Source organism: Anoplopoma fimbria, chromosome 9 (assembly GCF_027596085.1).
Source record: "Anoplopoma fimbria isolate UVic2021 breed Golden Eagle Sablefish chromosome 9, Afim_UVic_2022, whole genome shotgun sequence".
NCBI lineage: Eukaryota > Metazoa > Chordata > Actinopteri > Perciformes > Anoplopomatidae > Anoplopoma > Anoplopoma fimbria.
The window spans coordinates 6,394,267-6,414,453 of record NC_072457.1 but is presented as its reverse complement, the minus strand read 5'-3'; the positions used below and the strand labels follow the sequence as shown (position 1 = coordinate 6,414,453).

The 20,187-nt window shown below is 39.8% G+C and overlaps 1 protein-coding gene across 2 annotated transcripts in view; it reads left to right on the top strand.

The window, feature by feature from the left end:
- Positions 1–20,187, top strand: part of mad1l1 (mitotic arrest deficient 1 like 1) — a 60,181-nt gene that overhangs the window by 19,953 nt on the left and 20,041 nt on the right. For both annotated transcript variants that reach the window (XM_054604366.1, XM_054604367.1), the window contains exons 16-17: positions 13,220–13,445; positions 19,071–19,264. In XM_054604366.1, coding sequence (XP_054460341.1) covers positions 13,220–13,445; positions 19,071–19,264 — 420 coding nt within the window. The remainder of the gene's footprint in view (positions 1–13,219; positions 13,446–19,070; positions 19,265–20,187) is intronic.

The window sequence follows — 20,187 nt, the reverse complement described above, 5'->3', positions numbered from 1 at the left end:
ACACCTGCATGTCTGTGTGCATCTAATCCAGCTACTTTCATCTTGCAAAATTACTTAATTAACTCTCTAAATTATCCCCGATCCCTTCTCCTTTTAGTGTGTGTGTGTGTGTGTGTGTGTGTTGTGTGTGTGTGTGTGTGTGTGTGTGTGTGTGTGTGTGTGTGTGTGTGTGTGTGTGTGTGTGTGTGTGTGTGTGTGTGTGTGTGTGTGTGTGTGTGTGTGTGTGTGTGTGTGTGTGTGTGTGTGTGTGTGTCTCTCAGTCTCAGTCTCATCTCAGTCAGGTCCTCTAACTCCCCTGACTCATACGGTACCAAACTAAGCCTACCAGGGCACTTTAATGAAACGTGTGTGGGCAAGCGTGTTGGTTCCATTTAGCCGCGGGGTGAATGAAATCCATGTGTTCTCAAGCATGACCACCACTTTCAGACCAATTGACAACTGAGTGTGTGTGTGTGGGTGTGTGTGTGTGTGTGTGTGTGTGTGTGTGCACAGGTTTCAAGGTTGCGTTCAATGGATCAGGTCAGTTCTTAGGAGTAATTTTTTTATGACTCCTCCATGGTCTGATGCACACAAAGAGACCTCTACATCAGACCCAGTGGAGAGATGAGTGACTGAGTGGCGCGGCGTTTGAGAGGAGAAATGAATGCCTGAATGAATAGGCATGAAAGAGGTACGGAATTGAATGCTTGAATAAATTGACAACGGGGGGGCTTTTTTTCCTTCATTATATCAACTTGCATGTCGTATTGTTGTAGCCTAACCCGTCGTTTCCGCCCTGTCTTTATATTGAGATCACACCGAGGAGTGTGACTGTCAAACACTCAGATTACCACACTCGGCGTAATGAGACTCCTTTTCTTGTTCTGGTGCTCAATCATCCCCATCAGTAATCTGACAGGACGCCCTCCTGAGCCATTTGGATATCAGTCATCTGCATTACAATTATATATATATATATATATTGTGCTAATCACATTCAAATTATTTAAAGAGATACATCTATGCATCTGATTCAATCTGCATAATGCAGTTAGGAAGTAATCATCAGGGATATGGCAGTGTAACATTTTCATGCCACAAATAACCGCGAATGGCATTATCACATTATTGCATTAAACAAATACGACTATCAGATATATCTATAACTAACTATAAGTCACGATTACTACTACTATGTTAGAATTAATTCACAGCCCGAGGACTCGATTCCTTAAACTAGCATTCTCTCAAACGGCCATATGGCTGCAAAAAGTCAGATTGTATAGAAGTCTATGAGAAAATGATCCTACTTGTCACTTGATTTATTACCTCAGTAAACATAGTAGACATGAGTTTATGGTTTAAATCACTAGTTTAAAGTCTTCTTCAATACAGCATGATGTTCATTTAGTGAATTTTGGTTCATTTAGAGTCAAATAGACCATAAAGCAGAGTATGCTTTAGGGCGGGGCTACCTTGTGATTGACAGGTCGCTACAGCTCCCAGAGCCGTGTACGTCTTCTGTACGTCATTCCTCAGCAGTCCAAATATGGTCACTTCCGTTTACTGGTTGCAAAAAAACGTGGCGACCGTCAAAATGTCGTACTCGAGGCCTCAAAACCGCAGTCCACAAACCAATGAAAATGTCCACTTCTTATATACAGTCTATGGTTACGAAGCTGAAATAACACTTCATCACAGACAGATCTAATTTAATTGCTGCCTTCTTGAAATGCATCTTATCTCTATTTGTTATCAGCAACAAACTAAAGCCAGACATAAGCTTCAACATGCAACCTGTGTCTGGAATGAAAGAGTTGTCACTGTCCTCAAAGGCGTCATGCTGTGCAAAAAGTACAATTTCTAATACACGACTTGTCTTACTAAACTATATACTATGCACTATACTATATTCTAGAAATCAAAGTGGACTATATTTAATATATTCCTATATATTTTTATTTAAGTGTAGCATTCACCACATAATCAAAATCGTCAGGTCCGTGACTTAGTTTTTCAATTTTTTCTCAATCAAACGTGTTTTTTAAGCAGCTGTTTTTCTCTGTCTTCTAATGTATGGTTTCTGTTGTTGGTCACGCCAACTAATGAGTTCCGGGAATGTCAACATTACGATCAAAGTATGCATGTATGGGAAGGAGCAGGACTGCAAAGCTTTCATCATTTTTTTTTTTTTTCCAGACCTACTTTATTCTCTTTTTTTTTTTTTTTATTCCAAACATTCATTATTGATGACAGACAAGTAAACACATTAGGTGCTGTTTGTGTTTCCACCACCTACTCGGTTGTTCAGAACAGTGGATGTGGAGGCTTTATGAGTTGGTTTTAGGTGATCCTAGTTATTATTGTGCGGCAGAGAGGAGCAAAATATAAGCTTGAGAAATTCTTGCTTCGTGGGCTAAAACAGCAGCAGGGTAGATCTGAACAAGGTGTGCTGGATGATTGTTGTATTGAATTTTGGTGGTTTTAAAGAACTTTGCTCCAAATTTGTCTGACAAGGCCATCTCAGAGAAAGGCAGTAAACATTCAGTCTTATTATGAAGAATGTCATTTCAAGAAAAGGTTTTTTTTAAAACTTGTCGACATCTGTTCTGCTCTTCTCAATGTGTGTTTCTTTCTTACTTTACATTGCTCCTCTGTAGTTTGGACTTTCTGGTGAGAAATCATGGACATCATCATTGCTTCAACAACAGCTAGAAGTAGTCTTGATATAATTATATTCTAATCTCTCTGTTGTTTTTATTCTCTGATTTTAGTTTTTCTTGCACTGCAGACTGTGGCAGCATTAATGGTAGACTTGATCCTGCTGTTCTGTCTTTTTTGCTCTAGCTGTCATGCCGGTGTCTAGACAAAGCTAATTGTTGCCATTGCAAGAGGTTGCATCAACGTAGTCTCTGTGTTGTACATGTGCTCACATGGGCTTGCCCTGTTGTGGTGCTCAGCCACAGCAACATTATGTTTATGTGTTTATTGTCAGATAGAAAAGATAGATAGAGACGGTAAGAGGAAGCGAGGTGTCACAACGGTGGGCTGAGCAGTTTTTTGTTTTTTTTTCTTATTTACCTGCTTCACAGACTGTGTCTTTGTAGCATGTGGTTGCTTGCCAGCTCCACTGTGTGCATATTGAGTTTTCCCAACCAATAATGCAGTTAGTTATGCAGGGTCTGGACACTGGGGCTATTTAGATATACAGGCTGATGGAAATACATTGATTTGATCGTTTATTCTGATGTGAAATGTAAAAAACCCACAAGGTTGATCTTAACCTTGATTCTTAAACAGATTGTACTTGTTGTAGTTTTGACCTGTAGGAAGGCCAACATCTGAAGAAGAGTGTGTGTTTTAAAGTCTAATTGTTATCTAGTTATTATCCATGTAGTTTTCTTCTGTAAAACTCAATTATTCAATAGTATGTAATTGAGCTTTGGCAATAATGTTAACTGAACAATCATGCCAATAAAGCTTATTTGAATCTGATTATAAGGATTGCGCTCTGCTGCAGCAGACGGGGTTTCCATGTATTTTGGCCGTTAAGCTGTGCTCCTGCTGTTGTAGTGATGTCATATGAAGGTCTACATTTTAATGGCAGTCACCTATTTATAGGTTCAATCAAAGCTGAAACCAATTAAAGCAATAAACGTAGGTGACAATATGACTACATGTTTAAGGCCTGCAGGCAAGCCCTTGAGGCTGCGTTTTCTGCTTTTTCCTCCCCAGCAGTCGGGCTAAAAATATAGTTAATCCTGAATATGGAGTTTTACTGCAACATGGCAAATTGTTGTTGTGAGGATATTTTGCCCTTCATAATGTTTATCAGGTGGACACACCAGGTAATTTCCAGCGGCTGACACCCTGACACACCAGGGAAAATAAAATCATAGCCTAGTAAAACAGCAAGTCTTCGTGACACCACTTACCACTTTCGTAACTAATTTCCTTTGGGGCGACCTTGTCCCTACTTTATCACACTGAGACAATTGAATATGATATTTTTAGACATATTTTCAATGACAATATAAAACACAGCTTTTTTACCAATGCCCTCTTATGGCCGCCAAATCCTTAAATGAATGAGGCTGTTGCGTTCTGTGGACAGTTAAGCTCAGATTGATGATGATTGGTGGATTGAAGGACGGCAGCAACAATTGAGGGCATGAAGGAGGCGTCTTTTTTTTTAAATCCGGTTTGGTGTAAGCGGCCCACATTGCATCAGTCTTCTACATTCCAACCGTAGTTTTGAATTTGTCTAAACTTATGAAAACCTTCCCCTTTTATGACTTTGAAGCTTTTGTTCCAGTGTTTGTAACTCACTTGAAACAGCTGTCTGCCGTTGACAGAGCTTCGTTCCCTCCAGACAGCGTGTCTTTCCGTCACCCATCACAGGTCTGACATGTAAGGAGTTGTGTGCATTGGAAGGAAGAAACTATCCTGACGTTTCTGTGTGAAATTGAAAGCAGCCTTCAGACTTTTGGAGCCAAAGAGATGATGTCAGCGCAGAACCGTTCTTACCCAGTAAATCAGCGAAGTAATTCGAGACGCCAGGAAAGAGAACCTCATCCCCCCCTTCAGCCTGCTCGGTGTAAGATGCAATTTGAGACTAAAATGTCAGTAATGACAGTTAAACCTCCGTTATACTCCCAAATGGACGGGTACACTGACGTGGGAGTTCAGTTTTTATCGTCCGCTTAGACCACACACGTGTAGTAGAACGCTAGTAGCTAGCGATGGGTATCTCTCGGAGTTTATCAATACAACTACTGTTATTGGTACTCCTTATCGTTTTTTTGTTCCTTATTGGTACTTTTTTTTCTTTATAATTGCTTTATAATGTTCTTATCTTATCTTTAAAAATGAATAAATTCAGAACTGGATTAGAATTTATTTCTATTTAAACATAACTAAATGTTGCTAGACCAGCAACCGCTACTTCACTACATGAACTCAGTAATTTCTCTGGAAACAAATATAAAATGTCAATGAAATAAAAAAAGCATTTCTGAGTGAAGTCTTTGAAGAATGAAGAACACAGACATCGGCCATTGTCCCGTTTTTGTCTCAGCCAGCAAGAGAAGCTATGAAGTGTTTTTGAAGATAAGCTAAACGGTTTAACTACATACACACAGCTTTTGTTTTAGCTTGTTTCGCTAATTGCCAAGTCAGCGCTCTGTTCTTGTGTGAACATACTGACAGTGGATGAGAGACTGTGAGCAGATAAGAATGAAATATCGCTTTTCTACATGTTCAATTCATGTTTATGCATGTCGCGCAGGTGTATTGATAAAGTATTGGCTTTTTAGTCGCAATGGCGAGCATAGTTGTTTTAGATATCTTCACTTTGCCTGGTTCACTCCACTGTCTCCACCTCTTCAAGAAGTACTACCCTGAGCCTTCCTCGTAGCACTTATTGCACTTCGTATTAGTTGTTGCACTTACTGTATTTGTATCAGTTCGCTGCACTTATTGAATTTGTATTTGTTTACTGCACTTATCCTATTCGTAGTAGTTTGTAGCACTTACTATATTCGGATTAGTCTGTTGCAATTATTGTTTTCGTAGTAACTTGCCTCTGCACTATACTTTTGCTCTGGTTTATGCTTTAAGATGCTTGTTTAAGAAGGAGATGCACTTATGACTTCTGGTGACTAGTAGTTCTCTTGAATACCTATGTTGAATACACTTCCTGTAAGTCGCTTTGGATAAAAGCGTCTGCTAAATGACTGTAATGTAATGTAATGTAATGTAATGCAGCCTCTCAGCTTGTTCGCTGTCTTCACTGTATGTGTGTTTGTGTATGTGTGTAGTTGGAGGAGCTCAGCCCCGAAACAAAGAGCAGAGGAGGAGGCTGCAGCGTGATAATAAATAACCCCAAAACCATTAAAAGGTACAGATAAAAGAACCGATAATGTCGGAGCTTATCAATTCTCCAGTCTTTAATAATTAATCACCGGTTCCCATTTGATACTGGGTTTCGGTACCAAATGAACTACAATCCACAAAGCCTTTGCTCACACTCTCTGATTGAACAGATCGAACTATTGCTTTTGCTTTTTATATCAAGACTTCCAACGGGAAAAAAATATATAGGTTTAAAGAAAAACTCCCCTTTACAACAACGTAGAGCCATAATCGGCGATTCTTGACCATATGAATTACAGCTATGTCTTATCATACAAATAAATATTTCAGTGAAAAAACTGAGAGAACCCATCTGTCCAGTGGCTGGCACGGCAACTGGGGAGTCCAATTACCAGCAAAAAGACCCAAAGGTCACTCCCAACACTTGGTTCATACAGGTGAGATGGGTCAACGTGACCGGCGAGTTTGATGAGGAAGACGCTGACACATTGCACATTCCAGTTTGTCCTCAGGGAATCTTCGGTACCCGTCTCCATGTTTAAGAGGAGAGACCTTGCAGCGCAGTCTGTCATAGATGAGTCTTCTGCTCTGCTGACCTTTTGCCCTTTTCCCCTTTCTCTTGTGTATCTGTAAACTCTCAAAGGCTCAAGCCCCCCGTGGAAGAGCCTACCAGAAGTTTTGATGCTAATACTACATGCTATAAAGAGCTCTTCAACTTCACCTTTACCCTTTCAGCTGGTCCTGCACCAAGGATTTTCTGCAAGAAGGAGGGAGTTGTCTCAGCAGTACCAGAATCACATATTGGCTGCTGTTTCTTCTTGCCGTCATGTTTTATGTGGGAAGATTTCAGTCCAGCATTCATGTGTCTACTCTTTTGTGAAAAGCCATAGAGGCTATAATCTGTCTCAAGAAATAATTTTCCTTCTTCTTGGGATTTAGCGAACGAGCTGTGGACTCTCACAAAACCAACTGAAGACACAGACGTGCAGGTGCTGCCTTTTAAGATATCTTTGCTGTCGGCTCTAACCATAGAGATGCCCTGCCGGTGCAACTTTCCTGTACTAGGTTTACACCACGGAATCAGATGTTGACATAAGGTCTTAACACACAGAGGATGTTTTTTTTCATGAATGCTTTCACACAGAAATGGAGAAGCTAGTTGGTGCTCTATCTGTGCAAATTTATTCAAACTCTTTATTGAAAAAGTGCTGCAACTGTCTCAAATTTGGTTCCTTGCCGATATGGATAGTTTTGATGCAAAAATACTTGCCTGCGAATAACTTCGGTGTCGTTTATTTGTGTGTAAAGGCCTTTATTGAATCCGATTTTATTCCAAAGAGGACCAACTCATGCTGGCATGTCGATCTTGAAAACCTTCAGCTTTGATCCTACTGCTCATCAGCACAGCATGTTCCTTTCCCAGTTTGTGCTTTGCATGTGTATCTGAGCTAATGATTTTAGACCTAGCGGCTGTAAGGAGCTGTTCTTGTACGAGTGATGCCCTGTTTTATTTATCTTGTCCATATGCGCACACAGGTTGATGCTGTCACGCCATTCCACTGATAAACTTGTGTCTGTATCACTCCAAGAAATGCTGCGATACGCCAACAAAGACAGTGAGGAAGACTGAAGGCTAGTAAACATGGATGGAAACAAACAAAAATGACTTTAAAAGTCTCCTTTGGGAAATTTTATAAGGGAAATGCACTCAAAATGTTTGTTACATCTCCCAGATACACACAATGCTTTTTTTGTAAGTGACACCAAATGTAAACATAGCTTTTATTTATTTTATCGAAACTCCACAGGGTCCACTCTGCTAAGTCTTTTATCAAAGGATATCAGATATTTTTCTGTCGTGGACTAAGCCTTACACAATACTAAACTCATCTTTCTCAGTGTTTAGTGGATGCTGTTGCAGAGGAGTGGCTTAGAGACACAGTATACGTCTCTGGTAGTGGCAGAGACCCGTCAATCACATTAAGCCCTCCCTAAAGCATGCTCACCTTTATGGTCTATTTGATGCTAAATGGGACCATAATTTACTGTTGTATTGAAGAAGACTTGAGACTACAGATTGAGACCATAAACTTATGTTCAGAATGTTTACTGAGGTAATAAATCAAATGAGAAGTAGAGTCATTTCCTCATTGACTTCTATACAATCAGACTTCTTCCCCTCCTGCTTTAGCTCCCTGATGGCCATTTGAGAGAATGCAAGTTTCAAGACACCTCTGCATTGGCTTCACTTGTGAGAACCTGAAGTCACCATATGCCCGCACAAAATAGTGAAAATTGTCGTTCTAAAAAATGTAAAAAAAACCCGGAGACGTTGTGTTTGTATATGTATTCAGCCCCTTTGCTATGAAGCCCCTATATAACATCTGGTGCTACAAATTACCTCCAGAACACACATAATTAAATAAAATCCACCTGTGTGCAATCTAAGTGTCACATTAAGTCACAATAAGTGCTGCAACACAACTAAGCATTGCCATTTCTAAAGACAACCAGACCTCATTAGGGGGCTACATAGCAAAGGGCATGAATACAAAATGACGCACCACTTTTTACGTTTTTTTACCTACCTTTTTCTTTTTATGTTTCATTATACTTTACCAATTTTGACTATTATGTTTGGGCCCCAACATCAAATAATTGTAATGCAACAAAAATAGGTTAAACACCTGGGGTTGATTCTTTTTTTTTTTTTGCAAGGCCCTGTATATTTCACTTTTAAAGCAGAGAAAGGTGCCTCGGTCTGTTTTTCAAGACGTGACCCAAAAGCAGAGGTTTTCTCTCCTCAGCGTCTCTTCCATTCAGCCTCTCACTTTATCAGTTCACAGGGTTTAAGGGGCGAGCTTTTGACTTTGTTATTTTTTGATAGGACCCCTCTGCTCACCCACTCACGCACACTCACCCACCATTAGTGTGTCACCTGGTCCATCAGTGACTCATGTGTCCCCGGTGGTCGGTGCAGTATTTAGTATATAAGTGGTTGTTTCAGAGCAATTTGTTCAGCGGCGTTAAAAACAGACATGTTCCCCTGGACTTTGATCCCTTCTATGTCCCTCTCACTCTCTTACATCGTCATCTCCTGCTCTTTTCCTCTCTCTCTCTCTCTCTCTCTCTCTCTCTCTCTCTGCATCTCTGCATCTTGCTCTTTTTTTATTTATTTTTTTACAGACTCTGCTCCCTGGTATTAGATGTGTTGTTATTGTTGTTCTATGAATAAGAGATATATGTAGCCTCGGGCGCTTAGAAAGGCTCTCCACCTTGCTGCACTGTAAATACTGTGTGGAAGAGAAGGCTGAATATATGCATGTAAATACACACACACACACACACACACACACACACACACACACACACACACACACACACACACGCATACAGAATAGGCGAACTGTAATATGAAGCAGTTTGCTAACATCCACTTTGAAACTCAAAATAAATTATAATTTATAAATGAGTAGTGCACAACTTACCCTTTTTTTTTTTTTTTTTTTTAAATGCAGACTTGCATGTGCAGTAGAAAGGTAATGATACCTTTCTGCATTGAATATATGTTTGCCCTTGTTTGTCCTTTTAGATTCTATTTCAGTGGATCATAATTAATCACATGATAACTTTTCTGTTTTCTGCACAGAAGGTAACACGGCTAAAGACAGGAAGGTGGCCTTTTTCCTCCATTTTCTCACTTTATTGTGATACATGAGGAGAGTTCAACCAATTAAAAAAAGATTACGCTTTTCCTTGGCTTGCTGTGAAAGCGATGCGCTTTAATGCCAAGGAGAAATACATTTCCTTTTGTTATTGCTGTTGAGCAGTCAATTAAAACGTTGCCCCGCGGCTCAGTCCAGGCATCCCCAAAACGAAAAAGTAAAAGTATGAATTCCACGGCCAAATCATTCTCATTTTCTCTCGCTTGGCCTAATTTCAAGGAAGTATGTTTTGCAAGATTCTTTCGCTTTTTTGACAGCGCGTAGCTGTTGGCTGTGTTTTGAGGACTTGACTCTTCTTCTTTTTTTTTTTTTTTTGTGCCGGGTTTACGGCTCTAATCTACATATCTGTCTCACACTATCTGGCTCTCCCTCCTATTTTCCCTGGCTGTTTATCACAACACACCCATACAGAGGCATCCTTGAATAAACCCCGCCGTATACAGATGTAGAACTTCAAAAGATTTACGCAGGGAAGCAAATAAGCCTTGACTTTATCTGGCTGTAACGTGTGTGTGTGTCCAGTCGAAAATGTTGTGATATAAATACACACATCCTCATTTTTGGAAATGCTTGATCCCTCTGTTCCTTTTAAATTATACAAAGCGTTATTTATAAGGTGTTTTTTTTCCTCTCCATCCATGCTCCTTTTCCCCTTGCGCTGTAGGCAACGTTACCCTAACCCTCTTTTGTTTTCATCCGTGTTCTTTTTCCCCGTGTCCTGCTCCACCATTTCTCCTTGTCTGCTTCCTGCTCTCCCACACACCCGTAGTTTATCTGGCAACAGTCGCTTGGGGGCACGTGGAATCTAATTTAGCCAGTAATCAAGAGCTGAGATTGGTGCGTGTGTGCGTGCGTGCTCCTGTTTGTGTGCGTCTCCTTTTATTGGCATTAAGCTAAGATAGACTCTTCTCATTTACCCAGACCTTATAGAGTCAGGAGGAAACAAAATGAGAAAAAGAAAGAAATCATGTGCTCTGAGGACAAAAAAAACAAACCATATTTCCATTTTTGCTTTTTTCTTCCTACTACTGTGTGTTTTTCTCTTGTCGCTAACATCCGTCTGAATTCCCCACTCATTGGATGGTTATGTAAATCTTGTGTTAGTCGGTTTTGATGATTACATTTTGGACTGTAATAAATCATAATAATGGCATCAAGATATAATTAAGCATTTGCTAAAACTCCCCTGTTGCCAGAGTTTCAGTAAATTAAGATTATGAAACATTTACTAAAACTATTTTATTGCTTATTTATTGTTGCAGTGTACACACAGAGCTTCACACATGTGTTTCTAAGGTTAAAGACACAACGTTATACAACAGCACATTAAACGATTCTTGCATTGGCTGTGAATCAGTGCGGGGCGTTCTGCTGCTGGGTTCCACGCGGCTCTGTGCAAAGAGGGGCACGCTGGGAAATGAAGCAGGTAGGCAGCGTGGTGCTCGCAACTTCACTGTATGCTCCTTTAGCCGCTGTAGAGAGGATTTTGGCAGGCTAGGTAAAGCGGACCAGTCAGAGGTTGCACAGAAAAATAAATATCTTTAGACACGGAAAAGTTGGAAATACGCCTGCCTGTTTGAATTCCAAATGCCCCGTCTCCTACACCAGCAGAGCCGCTCCATGCATGCTCCGAATAACTGTGAACACAAGCTACAAGGTGGTTCATTAAATAGCTGCTATACCTTGTTAGGGTCTGGATGTTTGCAAGCATCTGAAAAGTGAAAATTGATAAAACATTTTGGTTTCAAGTTGTTGTCATGCATCTGCTCTCCAGAAATGTTTTTTTTTTTTCATGCATCTTTTTTTTTTTTTTTATCTTTTTGGAAAGTGAATGTCCCGAAATGCTGTAAAGTTGCATTCTGATTCCGTACAAGTAATAACTGGTTTCTTGTTGCATGTTTCCTGCTAAAAATGAATCAAAACATAACCTTTGTGCAGGATGTAAATATTCTTGTATATTTGCTTTTTTCTCTGAGTTTTGTCCCATAACCAAGAAAGGACAGCCTTGATTTATAAAACAACCTAAAGAAATGCAAATAATGCTTTCAAATGTCCATCCCCATAAAAAACAGTTTGTGTTTCACTATCCACAATCTCACATTGGTAAACTAGGAGTAGTTGGATGTAGTAAATGTGGCCATTTACTACATCCAAAATCTCTTCAGCAGCACTTGAGTAGACAAAATAAAAAAAAGAAAGAAATGGGAGAGTAAATGGCGACAGAGTGCTTAATATTTCAAATGTACAAGTTTTGTCGAGTCATTGTGACTGAAAGCACGGATTGATTTCCTGGAAAGCACTTCACCCCTCATCTCCTCCCTGTTTATACCCCCGAGTCATGGCCGGCACACTCTCTTGATGGTTTCTATAAAACTCTTCCTGGCATTTCTTTTCTTTTTGATAATGAAAGTCTGTTCAAGCTTCTCTGCCATGTCCATGTTTTCACCGCACAGAATGTCGCAAGTACAGTAAAACACCTTCAGCTCTTGAGCAGACGTATCTGGGTGTTTTTGTCTGCTGTAGCTTTGTGCAGCATAAATATTCTAAAGGCCTGTGAGTTATTATGTGCGAGTATGTGAAATGCTGTTTACATGATCAATACAGGGAGGAAGTGCACAGGGGAAGGACAGAGAGAGACATATTCTCTCCTGGATACAAATACTTTTCAGCCCCGCGTTTCAGTCCCATTCATCCAAACCGAGACCAGACGCCATTGAATTGACTACGAATGGATGAATAAATGAACAAAGACGGACCTTGTGTAGTCATTTTACAGCTGATATATTCCATCAGCAACTGTTTCCATAATCGGTTGCTCGTTTACGTCATGTTTTTCTAAACAAAACCGTTTCTCTGGTTTCAGCTTCTTCAGTGTGAAGGAGTTCATGCTTTTCTCTGTATTGTTTAATTGTGAATGGATTGTCTGTGAGTTTTAGACAGTAAGTCGAACAAAACAAGGCCTTTTACAGACGTCACACAAGGCTTTGTGGAACTACGATTGACATTTTCTGACTATTCTCGGAAATGTTATTGACAAAATATGAATCAAATAATTGTTAACTTAAAGAAGTAAGTCATGGCCCTTCAGTCAGGGCTGAAACTGTTCTTAATTAGGATTTCAGCACTTTACAAACCTCTCCTTTGAAGAAACACATAATTAAGACCCTCTCTGAGTTTCCTGCCATTATAGCAACATTGAAAATATGCCACTTTAGAGAAAATGGTTTAAAAAAGCCCACTGGTTCAGCAGTATGTATAATCTTTTTGCTCCAAAGTGAAAAACAATTTTGGACACAAATTGACAATATTCCCTTCAAAGAGCAGGGTAATAATGTGGATTCTTAAAACCACAGACAACAGAAAAAAGAAACGTCTTTTAAGTCATAGCTAACAATGGCTTTATTACTGAAGCTAATGCTTTGTTAGACATCATTTGACTTCATGAGGATTCATTTTAGTACACTGCTCTATAAATGTATATACTTCTGTAAAGATATCTATAAATTCACAATTAATTGTGTGTCATGTCTATTTCTTTGGACAAGAAAATTGTATTCAACTCAAGTTAAAGAACTCCAAAGAAAAGCTCTACAACTAATGTACATCTGCTCTTTGTCCTCATGTCTCTCTCTCTGTCTCAGGGAGACTACGATCCCGTCAAAACCCGAGTCCTCCACCTCAAGATGAACCCCACCACGGTCGCCAAGCAACAGCGCCAGCTGGATGTTGACGCTCTTCGGGAGGAAGTGACTTGTCTCAGGCAACTGGTGCACTCGTTGCAGGACGGAGGCGCTTCGGTCCATTTGCAGGACGACTCCGGTGTCCACGCCACCAGCCTCAGTCTACCGCCGTCCAAGGAGGTTCTGGGTAAGATTAGTAACAGAGACGCACATTTACAGACTTGCATGTACTAAATGGACACATTAGCTTACACAACCCCTGAAATGAATACTTTTCCATTGTCTATCCCATTCCCATTCCCATAAGTACTTTACGGCTCTGTGTTGCACGGTTTATCGATACTAAAAAAGTATCTGCTGTTAAAACTGTACTTTACCCCATTTTTATTGGTACTTCAAGTGTTGGAGAAGCGGCCCTCTGCTTTCACCTGCTCCAGGCCCAGTGGCTGTTTCTTACTCTTTTTTTTTTTACTCTTTTTATGCACGATGCAAATACAAGTGCTCTTGCAGACCGTCCACGGCGTTCTGCAAGAACTGTAGCTTTAACAAAATAGCTTACACCACTGCTCGTACTTATCTCTGTAAGGGTTTAACCTGTTACAAGCAGCAGTGTTGAGCTAAATTAAGAGTTTCTCAAGAACTGGTTGGATATTAAATTGTATGAACACACTGTGGTACAATAATTAACTCCTGTAGCTTTATGGCTCCTTTTCACTCCCTCCACTGCCTCGAAATGACATTGTCAAAATATGTCCTATCTTTGTATTAATGGAGACAAAAAACAAGAAGAATTTTAAGTTCCATGTTCTGTCATTCATTATTCCGTTACTTCTCCTGATGTTTTAAACATTTGCGGTGGTATATCATCGTTTCAGTATCCAGATACTTTCGGAATGTATCGTATCGAATACATAATTTTGGTATTGTGACAACACTACACAGCTGAGATTATGGCCGAATCTATTTCCACAGCGCTGTGTCGGCATAGAGGAAGGTCTGGCTCCGAATATTATCGTTCTGCTGCAGGGCAAAAACAAACTCTGGTTTGTTTGTTTTTCTGCAAACTAATCACTGTCGTCGAGGATGTCTCTAAGCACAGGATGCAGCGATGGTGCCCTTTCACACTGGTGCAGATTAAATAATCATTATCATCAGATTTTCATCTTTCCGACGGTCCGTGAACACATTGTGCTCCTCAGCACAGAAGCTATGATTGACTCCCGTGACAAAATCTCTGAGAAACTTTGACTGAACTGCTGCTGAACACGGTTCATTGAGGGGACAGGAGAGGCTGCTGCAAGTATAGCGTATCTATAGAATGTAAAGCTTTCACTTTCTTCCAACCTTGGAAGCACGTTCGATCGAGATATACGAGATATATATATATGTATGTATAGATATATATATATAGATAGAGAGAGATATAGAGAGAGAGAGAGAGAGAGAGAGAGAGAGAGAGAGAGAGAGAGAGAGAGAGAGAGAGAGAGAGAGAGAGAGAGAGAGAGAGAGAGAGAGAGAGAGAGAGAGAGAGAGAGAGAGAGAGATTCTGTTGTTTGCTAATGTTATAGAAAAAAGAAATCAGCTTGTTTTTATGATTCATGGCATAACTCTAACACAAAAGGAAGTAATGAGTTCTCTCTACTTCTAGCCATGTTTGTGCTGTTTCCATAGAGGTGCAGGACTTATATATTGCAGTGAAAACCAAGACCACAGAGAGGAGAAAAAAAATGGCGGTAGAACACAGTAAGCACAGTATGCTCATGAAGGGCTTGACATTACATTACATTACAGTCATTTAGCAGACGCTTTTATCCAAAGCGACTTACAATCAGTAGTATATTACATATCATTCACCCATTCACACACCGATGGAAAGCCTTCGGGAGCAACTTGGGGTTAAGTGTCTTGCCCAAGGACACATCGACTGCCGAAGCCGGGTATTGAACCACCGATCCTCTGAATGGAGGAACTACCTTGCTCTCCACTACGCCACAGCCGCCTCCATATCAGTTCTTTGTACACCAGAAACAGCTCTGTTCAGTAGGAGTTATATTTGAACAGTTCGTTAGGTTTGAACGTTACCTTATTTGATTACTTACCAAGGTTGTTTATGCAAACGCGGGTAAGAACATGGTAACATGTAATCGTTAAGTCAAAGGAAGCCTAAGATATTCTTTCCACACAGCACATGTTCCCTTTCAGATGCCCTCTACTGGCTGGGGCCTAAACCGAAGTAAGAAGAGTAACTGCTTGGTTGTTATTTGAGGCCACTGAGGCCTTTGTCCTCTGAGGTGTGAGTATATGACAGACAGTTAGATGGGGGGGAGTTCAGTTATGACGGGGTTAAATATTTAATTGGAGTTCAGGGCGGTTCATCGCCGGAAGTCTGGTGGCTAATTTTTATTCAGAGGACCACAGTGCTCTCTCATATTCCCTCTCTCTCTCACTCTCCAGCACTCTAACTCGTCTCCTCTCTCTTATGATTACAACTTCCATCCTTTTTTGTCTTTTCTTCTTTTTTTTTTTTACACTTCATTTCACTCTTGTCTTTTCTCTGTCATTTTTCCCCCGTGTCTTTAATTTTGCCTTTCTGCTCACGACCCATTCTTCTCCAAAAAATGATAATGGAGTTTCCTTACCGGTGTGCTCAATTTAACCTGTAGCAGATAATACAGACTTAATGTGTGATATCTGTTCCTATCTTCAAACCAGGGTCAAAGCAAAGGGGATGTCTGGGAAAAAAAGTATCAAAGATAAACTGAATAAATGTAATGTCTTTGAGATTGGCACAGATTTCTATAGCAAAGTATTACTTCATATACTCCATTTTACTAAACAGTAGTTATAAACCTGTAGAATCTCACCAAGAAAGTCACTTGTGCATTTAAGAAAGTATCTAAAATAGACCTTTTGAATGTTATTATCACTTTTTACAAACAAAAATCCCTAATTGTGCAACAAAACATTATGGATGTTGAGTCATTGTTAAATGAGTATTAATAGTATCATTATTTTAATCAGTGGGATCATTTTTTATATAACTAGGAATAAGTAAATGATGTCTTATTTTCAATATATTCTCCATCATTTTTTGTAAATTGCTTTACTGCGAACAAAATGAATGCACTCATAAAGTGTCCATTTACATTTTAAACTTTGGGTCAAGAGAAGATTTTTAAATGCAGCCCAAAAATGTAAATATATGGTGATGTTTATGTATAAGTGAGCATCGCTATCGGTGACCTCAGAGCTAAGTATGCTCTAGAATTCAATATTTATTGAGATTTTAAACAATTATGATGAAAAAAAATGTGTAAAATGAAGCAGAGGATTACTGCAACAGGATTTATTCTTTAATTTGGCTCATTTTTAGCACTTGAATACCTTTTTTTTTTTTTTTTTTTTTTTTAAATTGAATTAAACCAGTGAATGAGGATGTTGTTGCTAAGTAGTATTCTTATCTTTACGCATGACTGTGTTTTGTGAATGAAGGTTTTTTTTTTTTTTTTTTTTCCTGCTGCTCAGACGCATCCTGAGGCCGACTTTGCAGTGGAAAGTGAAAATATGATTGAACGTATATTCTATCGAGCACACACTTCCCCCGTGTTCGGCTGTCGAGCTTTTACATAGATTTTACTTCAGGAACACGTTTTGTCTGTAATGAAGCCAGGAATTTCAGTGATTCCCAACCTTTTGCCCTAAAGGACTACTTTTCCATCGTTGAGTAAACTGACGGTCGCTCACCAAGCCCTGCATTTAATGTTCCAGACTGGGAACCATTGAATTGCTCAGGCCATAACTCCCACTACTTTTATAACCCATCTGTGCTTTACCATCTTCATGCTGAGTGATTTTTTTATTTTATCAAATGTGACAACGCTTCACCTTTTGATTTCATTTTCATCCATTTTTACCATAGAATCGTTGCATTTTCTCCCTTTGAACTTGACTAGTCTTCAGAAATCACATAAAGCAGATGCTTCACATTTGATAAACTCCTGCTGTTCTCTGTTGATTCATTCACGTTCATTCATTTTCCCACGTTACATTCTACAGATACAAAATGCAGACTTTGGGCGTAGTTCAGGTCGGAAAATGAGTTGGCAAAAATAAATATATAATTAAGAGCCTCACTCAGAATTTCTTGACAGGTTTTAGGAGGCGGCGCGCTCAGACCCGCAGAGACCAATTAAGGGCAAAAGTCAGAAATCATTAACTTTCCCAGAACTTGACAGTTGGTGTAAAAAAACTTCTTACCCCAAGTGCTTTGATTTTCGCAACTTAACACACACATTTGGCTCGTGTGTGTGTCTTTGTACTGAGAATAACGTGTTCATTTCACCACCGTTTGTGTCCATTTGTCTTTATATATTGCAGTACATTTAAACGACGTCTACTTCCTTCCTTCCTGCTGTCACTTGCGAATTTGCAGCCATTTTCAGGGCAGTTTGATAGCTGTCATACACTGACAGTTTTGTCACAATGCTGAAGTCTTGAAACAGTATTTATTGGCGCTGACTGACACTCGAGAGGAGACCAGGAGACAGACGGGCACACACACACAGACAGACACTCACAGACTCTTTTAAGTTTATTCTTTCTGGTCATTTATACGTGTTTGATGGTGATAAATTAAAGTGTAATAGGCTAAGAATTATGAAGGGAAGAATGATGAGTAGAAATACGTATCAATCATGGCAGGAGTGGAAGCCTGGGCCTCTGCAGGAATATGAGACGTATTTGATAGCAAAAGAGTGTTGGTGACTTGTTGGCGTTTGCTGTAAACAGATAAATAGCCCTGTTTTTTTTAATCATTCTTATCAAAATGAAATTCACATTTTCATACTTTTGATCGTGAAGAAATACATCAACACATGTTTATCTTTTCTGTGTTAATAAATCAGCCTCGGTCTAACTCTTTTTCACCCTTTCTTCTGGTGCTTTCTTACCTGTTTTTATAACATACTCCTGCATTAATACTTACTTTTGTTTCTCTTTGGGATAAATGAGAGAAAAGCCAACATAGGAATTTTATTTTTTATCAAAAATAGCAGGGACAACATTGAGAGCAATTTGTCCACTTTTCATCGTCTGTGGAATTGTTGAAAGGAGAGTAGCACATAAAAGCTTTCAAACTGAACTAAGTTTTCTTGCTGGAATCGTAGAAATGGCGATCAAATGATGTTGACTATTGATGACTCTGCCACTAGTTATGTAGACTTTACTGTGTGGATAAAAGTTGGTATCAGCTGTCTGACGCTGCGGCACAAACATATTGAGAATGTGACATTGCGGAAAACGTTTGTCTCTTTGTGGCTGGTTCTCCTCACCCCTTCCACCATCTCTAATCTTACATCATAGTCATAAACAAACACACTCCTGCATGTGTCTCACTTTGAGCTTTTTCCCACATTTTTAATTTCTCTGCCTTCTCAGATCAAGTCTTCCAATTAAAGTCGTTATCACAAACCGATGTTTCGGCAAATTAAAGTCAAGCCCCTTGTTCCGCTTCTCTCTCTCTGCTCCCGGTTCGGAGACGAGGCTGACTGCTTTAGTCGCCACTACTCCACTCTGTGCATTATAGTGTTTTGTTGGACCGCGAGTGAGCAGATGGAGTGCCTCAGGAAGTGTGTATTTGGTGTGGAGCTGCCCATCTATGCTGCATTAGCTTGGGGAGTTGTTGAGCATGCACTTGTGGTGAAGAAGTCTCACAAGTGATGCAGAATCGTAGAGGGGGATGTTGATCATACACCGTGAGAATATCCGACTGTATTCTCCCTAACTCTTTTGTGTGTGTGTGTGTGTGTCTCAGATTTACGTAAGCAGATGGAGAGCTCTGAGCTCAGGAACCAGCGTCTCAAGGAGGTGTTTCAGAGGAAAATTCAGGAGTTCCGCACAGTCTGCTACGTCCTGACCGGCTATCAGATTGACATCACCACTGAGAACCAGTACAGGCTCACCTCGGTCTATGCGGAGCACATGGACGACTCCTTGCTCTTCAAGAAGGTACGCACACTTCACATACAGGGCCAGGCAATGTGGACACACGCATCACTTTGTTTTTGAGTACGTAAAAGTTGGGGTAGGCAACTTTGGAAACCACAAAGAGTAAGATATAATATCCAAACGAAAAGATCCCACCAAAACACATTAAACACATTAAACGCACTACCTGACTACGAGCCCATGAGGGAGAGGAGCGCAGCGTGTCATTGTCGACGCTAACCGTTTCCAACTACCTCATGTCTCTGTAACATGTAAGAAAACACCTAACGAATCATTGTGAACGTATACAACAAACATGGCAATTGTTCGTAGTACTTTATATTAGTAGTAGTAGTATTAGTTGTCAGGTTAGCTAGTTAGTATTGGGAAATATGGTCGCCTAGCCTTGTGGAAGAACTGGCAAAGTGCAAAGCTTATAGGTAGGTAAGCTATTCAATTCAATTCAATTCAGTTTATTTTGTATAGCCCAGAATCACAAATTACAAATTTGCCTCAGAGGGCTTTACAATCTGTGCACATGCGACATCCTCTGTCCTTCCCTCACATCGGCACAGGAAAAACTCCCCTAAATATAGCTATCCAATCATTTCATCTGGCCCCACATCCACAGACAGCCAATGTTTTTCTTTTTTTTGTCAGAACATTTCTTTTATTGATTTTTTTGCTGTCTTGAAGTTGAGAGAATTTCCACAAATATAAAGGATTTTATTTTTCTTAAATAAATTTCCAACCCTAGCTTTGATATTATTTGTCATTACAGTTTTGTTGTTGACAAAAACACAGTATTTACACACAATTAAGGGATAAAAGTGTTGCATAAATGTGTTGTGATACAACATTCTGGGCAAAAAAACACAAATTGCTACTGGATATCTTTGGTATGTTTATGGTAGTGATATGATACGGTTTCATAAGGTGATATT